Raw genomic sequence first — 18,080 nt, 5'->3', positions numbered from 1 at the left:
AAAATGAATCTGTCTCATAATTTTGACACAAAATTAAAAAAAGATAAATGGTCAAGAAAGTAATTTAATCAATCAATCTGCCCATTATTTCCTAAACTAATCGTTAAGTCTACAGTGTAAAAAAAAAAGAATGTCCATCAAAATTTCCCACAGCCTGTGCTGATGTCTTTGTATAAAATAACTAGGGCTGGGACTTTATCACGTAAATTACGATTAATTAATTACAGAAAAAATAACGTGACCAAAAAAAAATAATGCATTTAATCGCAATTTATTTTTGCACTCCAAAAAGCGCGGAACGTTGTTCGTTGCAGGAGTTCCCGGCAAACCTGTAATACTGATGCACAGGACACAACATGAGAAATGAAACCGATGAGAAGTCGCTGCTGGGTTCGGTGGGCGGAAATTTTAGTTTTAGAAAAATACCGGGTGGAAACCTGGATAAAAGCACAGTTGTGTGCAAATTGTGCAAGAAATCACCGGAGCACTTCCAGCCTCCGCTGCCACCTTAATGCCAAACATGTTGCAGCTAGCACAGACAGCGCTCCTAGTTGGAGCAGGCAGTGTCGCCAATCCACAATCGACAAGTTGACAGGGTTCAGAGCCAAAATGAGTCCACGACTGACAAATTAACAAGCGCACTGGCGAAGTGGATTCTCGGTGGTACATTCTGGAATGTACTGAACTAAGTGCTGTTTTTTATTTCAAACACAAATGTGTTTAAGACATAGAAATTTTACAAAAAGTCCTGAAAAAGCTTGAATATAGCTAACTTGAATTTAAGTTTGTGCCTTGTGAACAATGCAGTCATAATATTCTTTATTCATATTGCACTTTATGTTAACACTCAGTGATGAAAATAACACTATTTTGTGGTTTAAGCTCATTTATGTGTCTATTCATTGATTCAGTCACATACCAAAGTCCATCTAAATTGAATAATGTTGCTTCTCGTGTCAAATATTGATATGCGATTAATTGCTATTAATTAATTACAAAGCCTCTTATTAATTAGATTAAGTTTTTTAATCGAGTCCCACCACTAAAAAGAACTAAACTACTAGTTTGGTTCAGCAGTCTTAACCCTTTAACAGTTCAATATCAAAGAAGACAGAAGAAGAAGACAGAGAAACTGGACGTCACTAATGTTTGTTCATATTTTGCTCTGTCAGTTGGATAAAACAAGTAATCTGAATATAACCCTGTGCTCTGGAAAATTTTGGTGGACGTGTTTTTTCTGACTATTGTCTGACTTTTAAACTGACTAATCATATTCATATTAATTGATCATTAATATTTAATTTGACATTTGCTTCAGCACATTAAAATTCATCCTAGTCTCCTTTTATTCCTTGAATTGTTTCACTCTGAACGAACATGTTGTGCACCTCAGGATCCGTCCATGAGGAGGAAATAGCTGTGAGCTCTGCGCCTACCTGCCCTCCCCTTCTACCTGGCTGCCAAACAGTGCCCTGTCAGATTTATCTCCCTCCCAGGATAGGGCTAATCAGTTGGCCAAATACAGAGATCCAAATAACCTTCAGGAGTGGCACGCTGTCCTTTCCCCCTCCCCTCCTTGCCTCCTCCTCGTCCTCCTCTTCCTCCCCCCCTCTTCGCCCTCCCTCTCCGCAGGCCCCGCTGTCTCCGCAAAATTGCCTTCTGGAGTCAGTGAGCGGGAACAGTTAAGATTTACAAACAATGATGAAGCTTGTCATGCGTCTTTCTCCATCCGTCACGGCGGGCCGGGCGGAGCTGTGGGTAGAGCCGTCCTGGTGTTCTTCATAAAAGCCAGCTCTCTGTGAAATACGCCCCCGGCCGGCCTGTTTACTGCCCCGCGCTCGTCAGCAGCACCGCCGCCGTAAATCGCCGAGCGGGAGGTGACAGCGCAGTCCATCAAACTCCCACCCCACCTCGCTGCCCTCCCAACATCTCACCTCACACTTCCAGCCCCCTCCATATATACACATACACACACAAAGACACACACACACTCACACTGTTTCTCCACAAACACCCGCCTCACTTCCTCACTAAGATCTAACCGAGGAGGCTCAGATGAGCTGCCCCATAAGAGTTATGGCTGTTTCAGTCTTACAGGAGACAGCTTCAAGCCGAGTCTGTCGGTGTTTATGTTCTTTCTTTTTCGTCCTTGTCTAGACTTTTGCAAAATTCAAAAACTTTGCAAGCTGACAGCACAGCAACTTTCCGTTAACGTACTTCTTACTTTTTTTGAAAACAGGATTTATATTAAAGTCAGACCTTAAAATCGAGGGCCGCTGTGCCGGCTGTAGGTTTGTCTGTTTTGTTATATTGGTGTCAGCACGGAGCATACAGTAATTTAAATGCAAATCAGATTGTTGAGGTATTGCAGATGTTAATCCTGCTAATCGATAGACCTGTGTGAGCCCATTAAGTTAGAAATCCATTACTATCTTTCTAGATGATATTCTATTGATTTTTCTTGCTTCAATCTATACTGCACTGTACACCAAAGTGAGTTACTGCGTATAAAGTCTGTCGTTTCAGGCTCTCCGCCTCCTCTGAAAAAAAGAAGGAGTAAAAGAACGACTGAGAGATTGGCGTCAGTAAGTTTCTTTGTTTCGTGTGTAAAATGGGCTCTGCCTGCTTTTAGATCAGATTACTTCAAACTTGCACTTGCTCACACCCATGCACTCTTATACACACACATAAACAGTTAAGGAAGTCCTTTCAAACACACAAAATGATTGTATGTGTACGCACACTCTGGGCCACACTCATTCTGGAGATGTCAAACAGGCCTCTCACTCTTTTGGATTTATTAAACCCAAAACTAATCGGTACTTCCAACCCAAGAGGTGACCTTTTCAAAGGAAGTGCTGTTTCATGTCATGTAGCAGCAAGAGTTCATTTCCTTGGTCACTGACATGCTGAGAACATCACTTACCTCAGTACATGTACTCTGTGTTGTTCTGACTATCTGAGAAAAGCTGAGGCTGGAATAAGACTGCTGGTGTGGATTGTGGTGTAAGGTTTCTAGTTTGATAATTAAAATCGTATCAACAAGTTTTAAGTGCTTTAAAGGTTCACTGTGTAGTTAAAGGGAATACATTTTACTCAGAAGAGAACAATCATTGACTAATTTTATTTTTTTTTGCCTAAGCAAGCTAAATGAAAAAACTCCAAGACCTTTCCAACAGTGTTTTAAGGACCTTATTGTCCTCTGTGAACAGCATGTTTATTCAGTCATGGAAAAAATAAATTTAATATTTAGTTTAAATTATTACCTCATTAATACTGTAAATGTTAAATTCTCTGTCTGACTTTCTTCTCCAAAAACTACATAGTGCTCTTTTAGTTGCCTATTAAATACTGGTCAGGATGGTAATGTTTAAATTGAGCAAAAATTGGTTGAGGAATGATCTTTGGATTTTTTTAGATGTCTAGGTTTAATTTAATGTAATCACAGCATTTCAATGTGTAGTTATGACCAGCTGCAAGTTTTTAAATACATTTTAAAAATTTCAATGCTATTAAAGTTATTATATGTTACAGAGTACCTAACCATTCTAAACAAATGTGGCTTTTCAACTAAATTTTAGAAGGTTCATTCTTAAACTTTGTTTACCAGGTGGTTTACTTGTTAATTTCTTTCTATCTACACTAATTTATTGTGTTTTAATTATTTTTGAGATCGCTTTAATGAAATTCCTGCTTGTGTCCTAAAACTTGCTCACATATGGCAAAAGTCTTTATGTTCTGCAAGCAATTAAGTGTCGCTTATTGAATGGAAGAGGCAATAAACAGACAGAAAGCAATCTCTCTTGCACAGTTTTTAGTATTAAGTACTTTCTGTGACCTTTAATCAAATAAAATTCACACCACAATTATGTAAGGAATAAAGTACTACTCTCTGACCTCCCATTTTGGTTGCATTTTTGTTGAGGCGCTGACTTGATTCAATCTGTAAGTAAGAGCCAGCAGCAGGGAAGGTGTCTCCGCTGGGGCCCATCAGGCCACTGAGAGCCTCACTGAATGTATGGCTGATTGAGTGTCTGTCCTGGCACTTGGTTACAGTGGAAAAGTCCTGTGTGGCCTGTCAGTGTCCTCCCCACCCTGCTGTGCTGCTAAGTGCCCAGATAGCCTCTGGGGCTGTGGATGGGCTAAATACCAGTGTAATTGTCTGCTCAGGGCACAAACACCGTTGTAATGTGTTGTACAACACCACCATTAACACAGGCCTGGGGCTGTGGAGACATTAAATGGCCAGGGCTGTGTAGTTTATGTCCTCATCCCCTCACTCTCTATTTCTCTCTCTCGCTTCCACATACACACACATACAAAACACAGAAACACAACCTCTCACACTGTCTGGCATGGAGGGGCTTTAAATGAAATGAAGTGTGAATCTGTTGACTTCTGTTTTATCTTCAACTGTTCTTTGTGCCGCAATATTTTATCATTGAAGGTAGTACAGGTTGATTCAGTCAAAGGTCCTATCTGTAAATGCAGCATATGCATGGCAAAGGACTGATTATGTCTAAACTTGTTATATATTTCAAGAATCCGTTATTTTGAAATGTAATTTTAACATCTTAAATATTGTCCTGCTACTGTCCTGATACTATAACCCAGGTAATAGATGAGATGAGAGGGAGATTCGTAGCTGAACTAGGCACAGTTTGGGCACAAAAAAAATCAGGCACAGTTTGTTGCTACTGTCACAAGTGAATTTCCCCGATGTGGGATGAATAAAAATCTAAAATCTAAAGTCTAGATTATTTTTCTGCCCTGGGTTTGGCCTCTTAAGCTACATACAGGTTGCCCTGACCATCTGATTGTACTGTTGAGGTACCATTCACAATACGTTGCCCATGATAACAATTGTATTACGATACAGCAATACACAGACTGATACATCACAAGACGATCATCTAACAATACATCAAGATGGAGACTGGAGAATATAAAGTACCCCTGAAATGCAGAAATTATGCATTAATTCATTCCATATGATATAATATATTGCTGTATTATTTTTTGCTCACCCCAATCTAATTGGTTAAACCCTTGGGGGATTGGCAAGTGCTGAAATTACAGTGGGACACAGTCGATGAAAAATGTATTTGATATATATTGCGATCTACTGATAGCGATGTGTATTTTTCTAGAAAAAGATGCTAATTTTGATAATTAAGAAAGGCAGTAAAAGGTAGAGGGCAGTCTTTTCCTTTAAGATGCAATGTGCATCAATTATAAAGCAATTAACCTACCATTTCTTATTCCTAACCACTATAATGGTATTTCGCTATCTAATTAGACTTTAATATTTTATTTTCTAATTTGCTAGGTTGACATGAATGTACATTTTGATCTCCACAAAAATGAAGCCTGCGTATAAACAAAGGAAATGACAAAAATGAACAGATTTTCATTTTAACATTCTTGGAGTAATATACTTATCTGAAGGGTTGAGTGCTTTGAATTAGATGAATGTCCGTCCACTCATAAAACAATTCTAACATTCGAATACAGTTCATTACAAAATCAGTGCATTTACTGCATGTACCTAAATGTAATCTGCATATAAAATACTTCATACATGGACACTCACATCTCTACGCACATATAAAGTGGATGCTGTTTTCCTGATATCTCTGTATAAAACAAACTTGTTTAGTTATGGAGGCCCCCCCCTTACCTAATCATGCTCTTGTAGTCACTTTCCTCACGTCGTCCTGTGCAGCGTCTCAGCGTGGATTGATAAATGATGTTGCCTTGGCAGCTCTCTGAAACAGCTGAACGACTTGGATAAACACATATGGCAGCTTTAGCACCCGCGGGAGGCGTCCTTCTTTCCATAGCAATATATTTCACTCTTCCTGTGTCCTTTACTTTGGCATTTTTCTTACCCTGTCAACTCACAATGAATCTCTTGTTTAAAATGTAATGATAGAAAAGTCCCACAAATATTGATCGGCCACCTCGGCTCATTATTGCATATCCATAACTTTTCGACGGATCGCGTCAAAAAGCCCAATGATAGACTGACAGGCCATTTTGTGAGTTGATGGGGCACAGTAGCCGAAATGGAGATTTAACATAGGGACGAGGGCTGTGTCACGCCTCTCCGACAGTCATCTTCACCGGGGACAGATTGGTTAACAATGCAGGAGCAAAGGTTCCTCGCTGCTTAATTAGCCTTTGACCCCGACACTGATGCCTTCTGTCAGTCTGCATTGGCCCTTCAGCTCCATAGCAAAGCAATAATGAGCATTTAAGTGTTTTCTGACCCCCTGTAATGGCTGCATAAGAGACTGCATCCCTTTGAACAATTGTCTCAACAGCTTTGCATTTGAGAGATGTGAATGAGAAATATGTGGACGAATGAACTTCGCACAAAATCAAATGAATATTCCTTATTCATGATAATGCAAGAGCTATTATTTGACTCTTTATTTAGTTCTCTGATTAGGTGTTTGATGTGGCTTGAAATTAGTAGTAGCACAGGCTTACTGTAAGAGCTGTAGTCACAGTTCAGTGTAGGCACTTGTGACATTTTCATTAACAGCACCAGCAATATTTCAGAAGCCTCAACTCTTTATTGAAAAATGCATTTAGTTGGATTCAGTCAAATCTCAGTGAATGAAATCAAACCAAATATGAAGATAGTTACTTCAGTTACAACACTTGCCTCACAGTTCAGACAGTGACTGAAAATACCACTTTGGATGATGATTTCCTTGATGTGACACAGATCATCAGATGTTAAATTATCAAACATGTAATGTCTAATTATGTCTCCTTGAAATTATGTCTGAAACCAATTCCGTCCATATTACGTGTTCATGCTAGCGGGATGGCATTGGCAGTTGGTCCACTGCTTTTGTCCAGACAGAAATATCTCAACTACTATAATTTAATTACTATGAAATTCTATGTATAATTCATAGTACCCAGAGGATGAATCCTAATAACTTCTGTGACCCTCTGATTTTTTGTCCAGCATTACTAAGTAACATTTTACTCATCCAGTGAACTACCTCTACATCTAGAATCAGTACAGAGATTCATTGTTGCCAGTGGATGAATCATGACCAGCAGGTTGACTTATTTCTGGTGTTACACTGAACACACCTGCAAAACATTTAACTAAAGCACGACTGATGATTTAATGGGCATGTTGAGGCAATAAAGCATTTGTTTAAGATTAGGGAAAGACAGTAAACTAAACAACCGTCATCCGCTCCAGCCTCCTCCTCTCTAACTAAACCTTGGTACAAAAAACGTAGGCCACAGCGTAGTTCATTCAATGCATGTACAACAGAAGAAAAAAATTAATTCACTAATTAGTTTTTAAAAGCCTGGCAGAATTGGGAGTTGGTTTGAAAAGTCTGATATAAGCTGTGATTTGAAACTGAGGGTGAAGGTCTGCAGTGTGAACATCAGCTGAGTGGCGTAAGCCTCCACTGTTCACTGCTCCGTTTTTAAAGCCTGCCTGCCTTCCTGCCTGTCTGCTCTTTGACTGAGTTTTCTGGGCCATTAAGCCCTGCTGCTGGCCTGATGATGAGGAGCCAGACACCTATATCGTTTCTAGAGAGGGGAGCGTCCATCTATACAAGGGTCGTCCTCAGTGGGACACTCATGGGACCCTCTCAAACTGGCCAGGGACGTATTTGTTTAGACACAGCTCGTATCATTTTAATGGGAGCCATTTAATCCCAGGTCAACCTTGTCATGTGACAGGCAACTCTTCATTCTTAAGATTGAATTTTTGTTCCCTTGATGATGGCCTCCACTAAGTGTTCTTGTCCCAGGACAACATTGACATATTCAAACAGTTGATGTAGTTGATTGTTTGTTGTTTTGTGGTTTACTTGCAGTTTGGACATTGAATATTGTGACATTGAGGAAATTATATCTGCTGAAGAAGAACTTGATGGTTGAAAGCTGCAGAACAGACTACAGAATTTCACACCCAACGTCACATTGAATTAAAAACCTCTTCAATGTGGTTTAAGTGAAATAATAACCTGCAGCCAGGTGCATAGCGAGTGTGTCAACATAATGGATGTCTCATTAATTAAAGTTACATATGTGACTTCCATGAATAGCATGTATTATTCAACTGTTTTAACTGCCTCCACTCGTCTCTGAAGACTTGGGCCTGGCTGTGTGACTGCTACGGACCTGACTTTGTGCACAGGGGCATTGTCAACTGTTGTCTTTTGTGGCATGGAGTACATGTGCAAGCATTAGCTTCTGTTCTTAGTCAACTGTTACCACAGTCGGAAAAGTTGGAAACAAAACTATTGTCTAAAAGATAATTATATACTGGTGTTTGCATTAAGATTTTTGTTAATTGGAATATAAAGGCCTGTCCAAAATCAACAGCTTCACTTCAAAAGTGCACAGAAGTACATGTGTATACATATACCATGTGTTATAGAAAATAACGAGTTAGTTCAAACGATGAGCTAAAATGGTCATGATTGATTATTGTCTTTATCATCAGTTATTTTATTCACAAAAATTCGCAAGTTAAAGTTTCTTAAATATGTTGATTTGCAGCTTTTCTGTTTTACATCATTGTAAATATTGAATGTTTTATATATTTTAATGGGAAACTTTTGGACAATTGGTATAATTCACAACACTAAAAAAGTATGATAAAAGCAAATCATTATCATTTTGCTATATCAGCTTATTCTTGAATTTGTAAATGGTTGTTAGATTTTGAATTTTGACAAGTTAACTGTGTAAGAACATCTGCTTCACGCATATTTTCTTCTAAATTGACTTTGAATTATTTGAAAGTAAATATATTTGTGGTTGTTCTTTCATAGTGCAGTTCATCCAGATACTTCATTAGTTTAATCACATCACTACAGAATTATGGTGAATCGTGAGTATGTGTGCATGCCTGTGTGTGTGTTTACTTAAGTGTTATCTACCCCTATGACCCTTGTGTACGGTGGATGAGTGCAGAGTATGAAACCCACAGAAAGAGAGCTTATCCCTGCTGGATCAGACTGAATTACCATCTCCTCTCACATCTGGGCTTTTGTTCCTCTGTTTGGCAGCAGCAGAAATGATTGCACCTTCATTCACTCCCTCCCTCCTTCTCTTAACGGGACAAGTGGGAGGTTAAAAAAGCTTCCTTTTGTTATTCCACACAAAGACTGTTTAATAGTTTGGAAATCGTATATAGAGTGCTGAGTGACTGGGAAAAGGGCAGAAGTTCATTCAGGAGAATAAACTCCCTTTCAACATCACCAGCAGGTAAAGTTTGTGTTTTGTTACAAACCGCTTTTTGTGCATTGCCTGAGCTTTTCAACCTAAATAAGGACTTCTCTTAATATGGTTCACAAGGAGAAATGTAGCAAGGGCACATATAACCATTCACAACTGTAACATACAATATCAGAAGAACTGTGCTGAAAATGTATAGATCCCTTATTCTTAGACTGGTTTAAGCAGTTATCCAAAAAAAAAAAAATCAACTGAATATTGGATCTGCATTCATATACCAGAACCATGACTCCATTCCATCTAAAGAACTGTTCAAAGTTTTATGTATATTACGTTTAATCATATGGGTTTAGGGCTGAAATGATTAGATTAGCCAGACTTTCAATTTTGATACAGTTTCCAATACTACTATGGTCTAAATTTTGGTCAGTAAATGGGAATGATACCCATCCATACATACATGTATAAATAGGAGCAGCACAAGTGGAGCTTGTGGTTGGAGTCACAACTCCTGAGCTGTTTGTTTCACATTATTTGAATCCTTGTGATTGTGTCAATATAACAATGTGTAAATGTTTGTATGATTTATATCATAGAGAGATGGGCTAAATGAAAACATTGGCGAAATCTAGCTCAAAAATAAGTTATTTTTCAAAATGGTTGCAAACTATCCCTAGCCCTAATGACAATGACTGAAATTATTAGATTAGCCAGTTAATGAATGAGTCTATGGACAGAGAGGTGATTAACAAATATCAAGTAATTAATACAGATTGTTCATGCAAACATTGCCCAACATTATGGAGTTCCAACTTTTCACATGTGAGGATTTGTGCTTCTCTTATTATTTCATTGTAAAATGAAAATTTTTGGGGGCGTGGTTAGGCTCAGTGGGTAGAGCAAGCGTCCCATGTACAGAGGCTTTGTCCTTGCTGCAGCGGCCCCGGGTTCGAGTCCTGGCCTGGGACCCTTTGCTGTGTGTCACTCCCCTTCTCTCTCAAGCTGTTTCCTGTCACGTCTTCAGCTGTTCTATCAATAAGCCAAAAAAATATTTAAAAAATGAAAATTTTTGAACCTTTGGAATGAACCAAAGAAGAAATTGTAAAAGCTTTACTTAATGATCTGAACACTGTTTTTACAGTTTACTTTAAACCAAACATTAATCAATATATCAAAAAAATACCAGAAAATGTAATTGAATGATTGTAATTTGTTAATTGTTTAATTAGTGGCGGCCTTCATGTCATTAACAGGTCCCCGCTGGCTAATTTAGAACAAGGCTTTGTGGTGTTTCAGCAACATTAATCTGTATTAAACAGGAGAGCAGACGACAGCAGCGGAGAACATGTGTACAGCAGTGTGTCGTGATTTAACATCTCCAGTGAAACTAACACGTCCAGTTGCTTTCAGCCTTTAATTACATCATAGATTTCCTGCTGATGAACAGGCTGAGAATTAACAGTGAACGGGCTAATTCACAGCCGCTCTCCCCCACCCACATGCTGTTATTGCTGTACAAGAAGACCGCTGAGGGATAAAAAAGAGCAGGGTGCACTTAGCTACACAAACATTAGTATTAACGATTGGGCTGCCAGTTTGGAATTGGTGACAAACTGCAGACGTGCAAAAATTGGAGTCCGAAACCAATCAGGAAGTTAATGAGGAGAAAAATTACTCCTCTTTACCCTCCCACCACTGCTGAGGAGGAGAGAGAGAGAGAGATGGTGGAGGGTGAGGGATGAGGAAGCATGAGGGAGGCCAATCAAATCAGAGGATTCTGGGAAATGCTGGGCATCAGCAGTTGTTTGTGTTAATGTTATCCTGATCAGTTGGTCAGTATATATGTGACAGTCCATCATAATCAGAACCTGTAAAAGGCTTCGAAGCAACTAACTTTTTTTTAGGGTTCGTCTGACATTGGTGGTTATCCAATATCTTTCAAAAACAATAAAATTAAAGATTTTTTTATGATATTTTTGTGAGAAACTGCCCTTTAAAAATCACTGTTTTTCTTCCATTGGTCAGCTTTTTTATTTAGGGATCAGTTTATTTATTCTTTTATAATTAGGGCTGCAACTAATTATTGTTTTCAAGTATGATTAATCTGCGGATTGTTTATATGATTAATTGATTGTTTAATATTTGGTTTATTAAATGTCAGAAAACAGTGAAAAAATATCCATTAATTTCCAAGGTATTATCTTGTCCAAAACCCAAAGAGATTCAACTTACAACCAGAATGGAACTCAGAATGCATACCTCCGCCAAGGTCCAATTGTCCATTATAATTTAATCAAATCCAATATTAAGCTTGCTAGCCCTGTATCACTCTGAAAATTATACCTCTCAAAACTACTTAACCATAATTTAAGATCATCAGATCTACAGATCCATATCAAATTGTACTCACTCATAGATACCAGCATACCACCATATAATCCATGCATTATTCCCTGAGAAATTACAGAAAATTACTTTTTACTACTTTTTGGCTTAGGGCTGAGATTTGTTTATAGGTCTAGTTAAAATCAAATGTCTTGATATAGTTTTGAACTTGTTTACCTATTCCATGATGAGATATTTCCTGATGTCAGAAGATTTTTCTCATTATCAACTTGGATAGTATTTAGGGAAAGTCTTGTATAACTGCTTGCTTTCAAAAAACAAGCAACATTTTTTATTTGTTTTAATATTTTATTTCGCTCAGTTGCTGCTATCATTTCTATAAACAGTATAGAAAAAAGTCAATTCTTACCTATCTCCAGCTTGGATTAACATTAATTAAAAAGCTGTAAAATGATTAAGATACCACTAAAGAATTAAAATAGCTCAGCACCAAAAATAGGTATCCTCTTATTTTTAGCTTTAAATTATTTGTCTGTAAGTCAATAATAGTCAGTCCACAGAAAAATGAATTACAATTATTTTGATTGTTTTTAAACGTCAGTAACATTTGACTGTACAACACAGCAGATTGCTGTTAACCAACCTCGGGCTCACAGTGTTATTAGTGTGTGCAGTAGCTGTAGTCAAATGTAAAATGGATGGATGCACATTGCTCTCATGTTAACTGTAGAAGATCTAAAGCTTTTGCTTTGTGTTCAGTGTCTTCCCCTTTTTGCTGACTGATTCAATTTGCCATAAATCCTGGGCTTTGCTTAGAATCATTTTACTGTACAGTCATATTTATATCAGGCCAGTACAGCACTAACAGAGAGACCATTTATTTTGCAGTGCCGATGATACCACTCTGCTGTTTTGTCTGTCTCACTATAGTATTTCTGTTCTCCTTTTTATTTACTCGCCTTACAGTACGCAGACATTTTATATTTTATGTGTGCTGCTGTTCCGAGGCAATATGAATTTATCATATTAATGACTTTGAGGAGTATCCAAGAAAAAAGATTTGTAGCTCTGTACCTGAAAGAGAAGTGAAAGATTTCTAGGTTTATTCATTTTTCAAATATATAAACATACTTCATCATGGTGAGACAACAATCTAATGTTTGAATTGTTAAAACTTTTTTTTTAACCATATTTATGTTTTAATTCTGTTTTCATAATTTTTCACCATGATAATGTGGAGATACTTAACATTATTTTGAAACAATGATTGTGATATTCATATATTGTTATACTATATTATATTATTATATTTATTACTTTTAAAGCTAACATACATGACTGAAGTTAAAAACAAGCTAATTTTCTCTGTCAGTTTGAAAATGACCACTTTTTGAATTATCCTCACACAAAGACATGTTATGGTCCAGTTTGTGGAGATGTTGATCTCACACCAGGGACCAGATGTAACTTATTCTAGTGTTCCCACAACAAAAACCTTGATAAAGAGACGCATCACTTTGACTGAGTGTATGATTTCGGCCCTCATCACTGCCAAAACCAGATCAGCTCACAGTTCATGTTGTCTGTGTAATCCTCTAATTCGTACACAAATAATCAGGATGGTGAGTAAGAACATGATAGCACAGACGTAGACAGCTAACAAACATCAAGTATCTTTGATGGTGATGGACCATGTCCATGTCCGAGATTATAAAATCAGTTTTGAGGGCATCTTAAAAATCTTAAAAATAGACAAACGGATTACTTCAAAGCTTGACCTGATGAGAGCGCTTGAGGAAATATAAGGATAAATTACTTGGAACCCTGAATGTCTATATTCTTATTACAGTTCGCAGTATGTTTAAAGTGAATCTCTCGCCAAAATGCAACTTAGGCTTTTTTGTGAATGTATATGAGTCAAACCTTCGTGTAAAAGCATAATTACGATGAAAGAGGCACTTTTAAGATTTACCGTATTTTCGTTTTCGGGCAAGCTCATTTTAAATGGGAGTGCTACGACACTTTATGCTGGATTCAAAATCGCTATTTTTAAAACACTAAGAAGGCTCGACAGAACATGAAACTTTGCTCCTAGTATCACCAGGATCTCTACACATGAACATGAGCAATGAGAACATTGTTTGTGTACACAGAGTTTGCTAAAAAGAAAGTTTTTGAACAACTCACCTTAGCAGTAGCTTGTTCCACTAGCTGCCGTCATGGCAGCCGAGAAGTATCGATCTCCGAATGCGACGTAACCTGGAGGACAGTTAAGGTGGACCGCTACTGTCTTCCAGCAACAACTATATATATATATATATATATCTATCATGTAACTTTTCTGGCTTTTGATTTTAGTATTGTTTCTTATATGAGGCTCGTTTTTCAACTTCAAGGTCAATTTTGTTTTTCGCTAACGACGAAACAATGAATTATCCGTGCATTTATATGGAACTAAGCTTTAGGAGCGGTCCACCTTAACTCAACTCCATGTTACGTTGCATTCGGAAAGCGACACTTACCACTGGCAGGATGGAAGCGGAGCGAGCGGAGGAAACATCTGCTAACATGAGTTGTCCAAAAACTTTCTTTTTAGTAAATGCTGTGTACACAAACAATGTTCTCAATGCTCGTTTTCATGTGTAGAGACCCTGGTGATACTATGAGCAAAGTTTCATGTTGTGTCGAGCCTTCTTAGTGTTTTAAAAATAGAGATGTTGATGCTAGCGTAAAAGTGCCCCTTGTACTCCCATTGAAAATGAGCTTGCCTGAAAACGAAAATACTGTAGATCTTAAAAGTGCCTCTTTCGTCATAATTATGCTTTTACACAAAGGATTGACTTATATACATTCACAAAAACGTTGACGCGCTCTGTCAAGTCGTCGGTTGAAGTAGCCATGACTGTTGGATTGTCTGTTTCGAACAGTTCAAAGTAAGCCTGTGTAATGAGCTGGCCTCCTCTCTGTCTGTCTCGTCTCAGCAGCCTTCCCACCCGGCATCATCACCACTGCTCATGACTCCACCATGACCTGCAGGTCTATCAGCTCCCTGGTTAACTCTGAGATCCATCCTGAGTGTGAGGCCAGCAGTGAGACCCCAAACTTCACCGTCAGCTCCATCATCGATGATGACGCCACCAAATAAACAGGGCTAAACATAAAATTATTTGACAAAAACATTGTGAGATCAGTTGAGCAAAAAAACCTTGATGTTCCTGCAAAACACAGTTCACAGTTTCACAGTTCTCTGTTGCTGTTGGTCAAATCTTCTGTTGGAGGCAGTTCGTCGGCTTTGAAAGTGCCTGGAAAGTTAAAAACAATTGTACAAATTCACAAATACCAACAATCAAATATTTGAGAAAGTTTTCGACGGACCCTCTGTAAAGACGAGGTTAAAGATGACTAAATAAACTATAAATAGATATATTGATTATCAGTAATCAAGATTAGAGCAGATTATTCAATCTAGACGATGACTTCTTGTGTATTTGTACATTTGTACACTTGTTTTTCCTGTTCAGAGCTCAACTGTTAATGCATTAATGTTTTTGATTTCCAGAAAAAGTGACGCAGCATACAGAGTAATTATATGAAAATCCTTTCTAGCTTACAGTAAATTTGACCAGTGCAGTTTTTATGCAGTAGTAGTCATGAAGTGTTTCTGTTATCAGTGAATGAGCAGCGATTATTTAGATTTTAGTACCTTTGATATTCAGAACACAAGCTTAGTGTTTGCCAACATTTATTTATTGAGCAAAAAATGTAATAAACTGGACACACATATTTAGCAAATGTTTTTAAAAAGATTTTTCCTAAAAAACTGGTTTACTGTTTTCTTCCAAATCAGTAGGTTGACATGCAAATACTTTGGTAGTGATTGCGTTAGTTAATTTTTGTTAGTAGTTGACTTTGGTCCAGTGACCCATTAGACAAAGTTGATCCCAGCCCAGGCGAGCAAACATTGATTTAGTGATTGGCAAGTTGAAAAATGTCTTGATGTTAACTTTAAATTCGACAAAATTTTATGAAAAGTAAAAGGTTTTTTTTTGTTTCACTGTACTCTTTGGTTCAAGTGTAACCAAAACCCAACTGGGATGTGGCGCCGACCTAACACACCCTGTAGTAGTTGGAGCTCAACAACATAAAGACTTTAAGAGTGTTAAGCTATATAATTTCAATATTATTCATATATATAGATATATTTATATACACATATATATCGGCAGAAAAACAATTGGTAAAGTTTCTGCAAACCACTGATGTGTTGAAACGTAACATTTGTTTATGTTGCAACTTAACGTTTCTGTAGGTTCAGTTTTCAAATGTATGTTACGACAGCACTGTTCTTATAGTCTGGTTTGGTAAAACATTTTGTTAGTATTAGCAAAAGATCATGTTCTGGGTTAAAGTACCTGGTTCTGTCACCACAAACACAACTGGAAATTGTCCCACGACAACTTATATAAATATCCAATGGGTCAATGCTGACAGATGCTGAAACGCTGTCTTGAACAGTGGGCTCAAATTTCAATATGTACATTGTTTGCAGAAATAAAATATGCTAGCATTTTATTCTGGCGACTAGGGTTGGATAGGACCTAGATTTTGTAAAAACTCACCCAAACAATACTGGATTATTGATGCCGGTATATAGATATTTTAGAGTTTAAATACTTGATAATGATTCATCATAGTTTTATTCAGGAACACACAAAAAACTTTTTGATGAGGATTCCTTTAATTAGTTTGTACAGAATTGCGACCATTATGTGTATTTGGCAGGATAGGTGGTGACATTTTCCTTCTAAATGACCTCAAACATATCTTTTGCTTTTCTGCACAGCAATTTTTCTTGTTAGTCATCACCTCACACATGTGTACTTGAATATATATATCTGCAAAAAGCATAATCAGCCTGGATGATTTATCATTGTTGCTCCATTAAAAACTTTAAAACTAAATTCGACCTAGATTTCACACAATTTAGAAAATGTAGAAACTCATATGATTTCAAAGATGCTTACAGGGCATGTTATCCTCTTTTGTCAGTATAAATAAACATGTCACTGTGTTTCAAGTGGAGAACATTCTGACATCGTGCGACTCGGGGTTAGTAGGGAGAAAAAGACAAACGGGACGGTTGGACATGAATCATGTTTCCCTCCGTAGAGTTTGCAAGTGATGAGCACCGCCTGCTTATTTATGGCACCGATCCAGCGGCATCTTTTATACCAGAGAATTTGCATGTCTATTGTATATTTAACCCTTTCAGGCCAGAAGGTTTGCTGTGCACACGGGTTACCGTTGACAGCTGTTTACACACTTTGGTGCGGCCCTGTGGATACAGCAGAGGCTGATGTGCTGAGTTTGTAGCAGAAATGTGTGGTTCTGAAACAATAAGTTGATTAATGAATTTGCTGATCCAGAAGATTAATCAGTATGCCATTTTGATAAGCCAACTGTTTTTAAGCAAAAATTGCAACAAAAAAGAATGTATGCTTTCAGCTTCAGAAATGATAGTGTGTGCTGTTTTTTTCTATTGTGACTATTTTGATGTCACATTGCCACTTATAATTGTTTTCTGACGCTTTATAGATCTACACACTCCATAATCAAGCCCAATAACAAGCTTTACTTGGTTTAGTTTAGCTTTAGTTCTAGTTTTGTACCTCATGAACTAATGAAAGTTATCCCACTGTGTTGTGTGTTGCCCACTTTTGAGTTGTGTTGTTGAAGTATTCATTAAAAAACAAAACAAAAACAAAACTCAGATGAGACTTCGCCAACTTCTCTGCCTTTGTGAAGCTGACTCGTACACTGCTGTACTGTATATCGTCTGTATGAGTTTTGTTCTGTGTTTTATGGAGATTCATTTTAAACTGCATGCTTTGAAAGTGTTTATCTGTGTTTGTGTTTGAATAAGACAGCAACAAAAGTAATTTGGAGTCTCTGAGTTTATGTCGCTACAAGTTTTCGGGGAATAAAAACGCTCTCGGTGATGGAGTGTAAATGTGATGGTGTGCTGGAAACAACAATATAAAACAGACAAAGAAAATTACTTGTATTTTCTTTCTGCTGCGCTGTGGGAACATTCATTGGATTCTGCCCCATCTGTTGTAATCAATAACGTGACCATCTTGTTTTTTTATGAAACGCACTTACTCTTAATTTCATCCACCAGTGGTTTTAGAGAGAAGAATGTGGAGTTACCTATAAGACTTTGACATTATAAATCACCTCTTGAGACCAGATTGTACAGCAGTATCGATTGATCCTGATATATCACAGAAATTTACTGTCACTTCTGTTTTCAATTAAAGATACAATCAGTCAGATAATGACTTAATTGGATTTTACAGAAGATTGAGTTTTATTGCCCCGTGCTTTACGAGTTTAGTTAAGGAAGGCCATTTTATCACGGTTGTCAGGGGCGAGCGGCTGCCGCTGCCTTGTCCTTCTGTAGCTGCTGCTGCCCTGTGTACAGCGCAGGGGAGAAAGTGTCA

The 18,080-nt window shown here is 37.7% G+C and overlaps 1 protein-coding gene across 1 annotated transcript in view; it reads left to right on the top strand.

Moving 5' to 3' along the window:
• Positions 1 to 17,516, top strand: part of dmrt1 (doublesex and mab-3 related transcription factor 1) — a 38,927-nt gene extending 21,411 nt beyond the window's left edge. The window contains 1 exon segment of the mRNA XM_030418458.1: positions 14,559 to 17,516. Coding sequence (XP_030274318.1) covers positions 14,559 to 14,722 — 164 coding nt within the window. The 3' untranslated portion in view covers positions 14,723 to 17,516.
• Positions 17,517 to 18,080: the final 564 nt, after the last annotated feature.

The sequence above is a fragment of the Sparus aurata genome, chromosome 5 (genome assembly GCF_900880675.1).
Source record: "Sparus aurata chromosome 5, fSpaAur1.1, whole genome shotgun sequence".
Taxonomy (NCBI): domain Eukaryota; kingdom Metazoa; phylum Chordata; class Actinopteri; order Spariformes; family Sparidae; genus Sparus; species Sparus aurata.
Note: the sequence above shows the minus strand (reverse complement) of the source record. Positions and strands in the feature narration are given on the sequence as shown.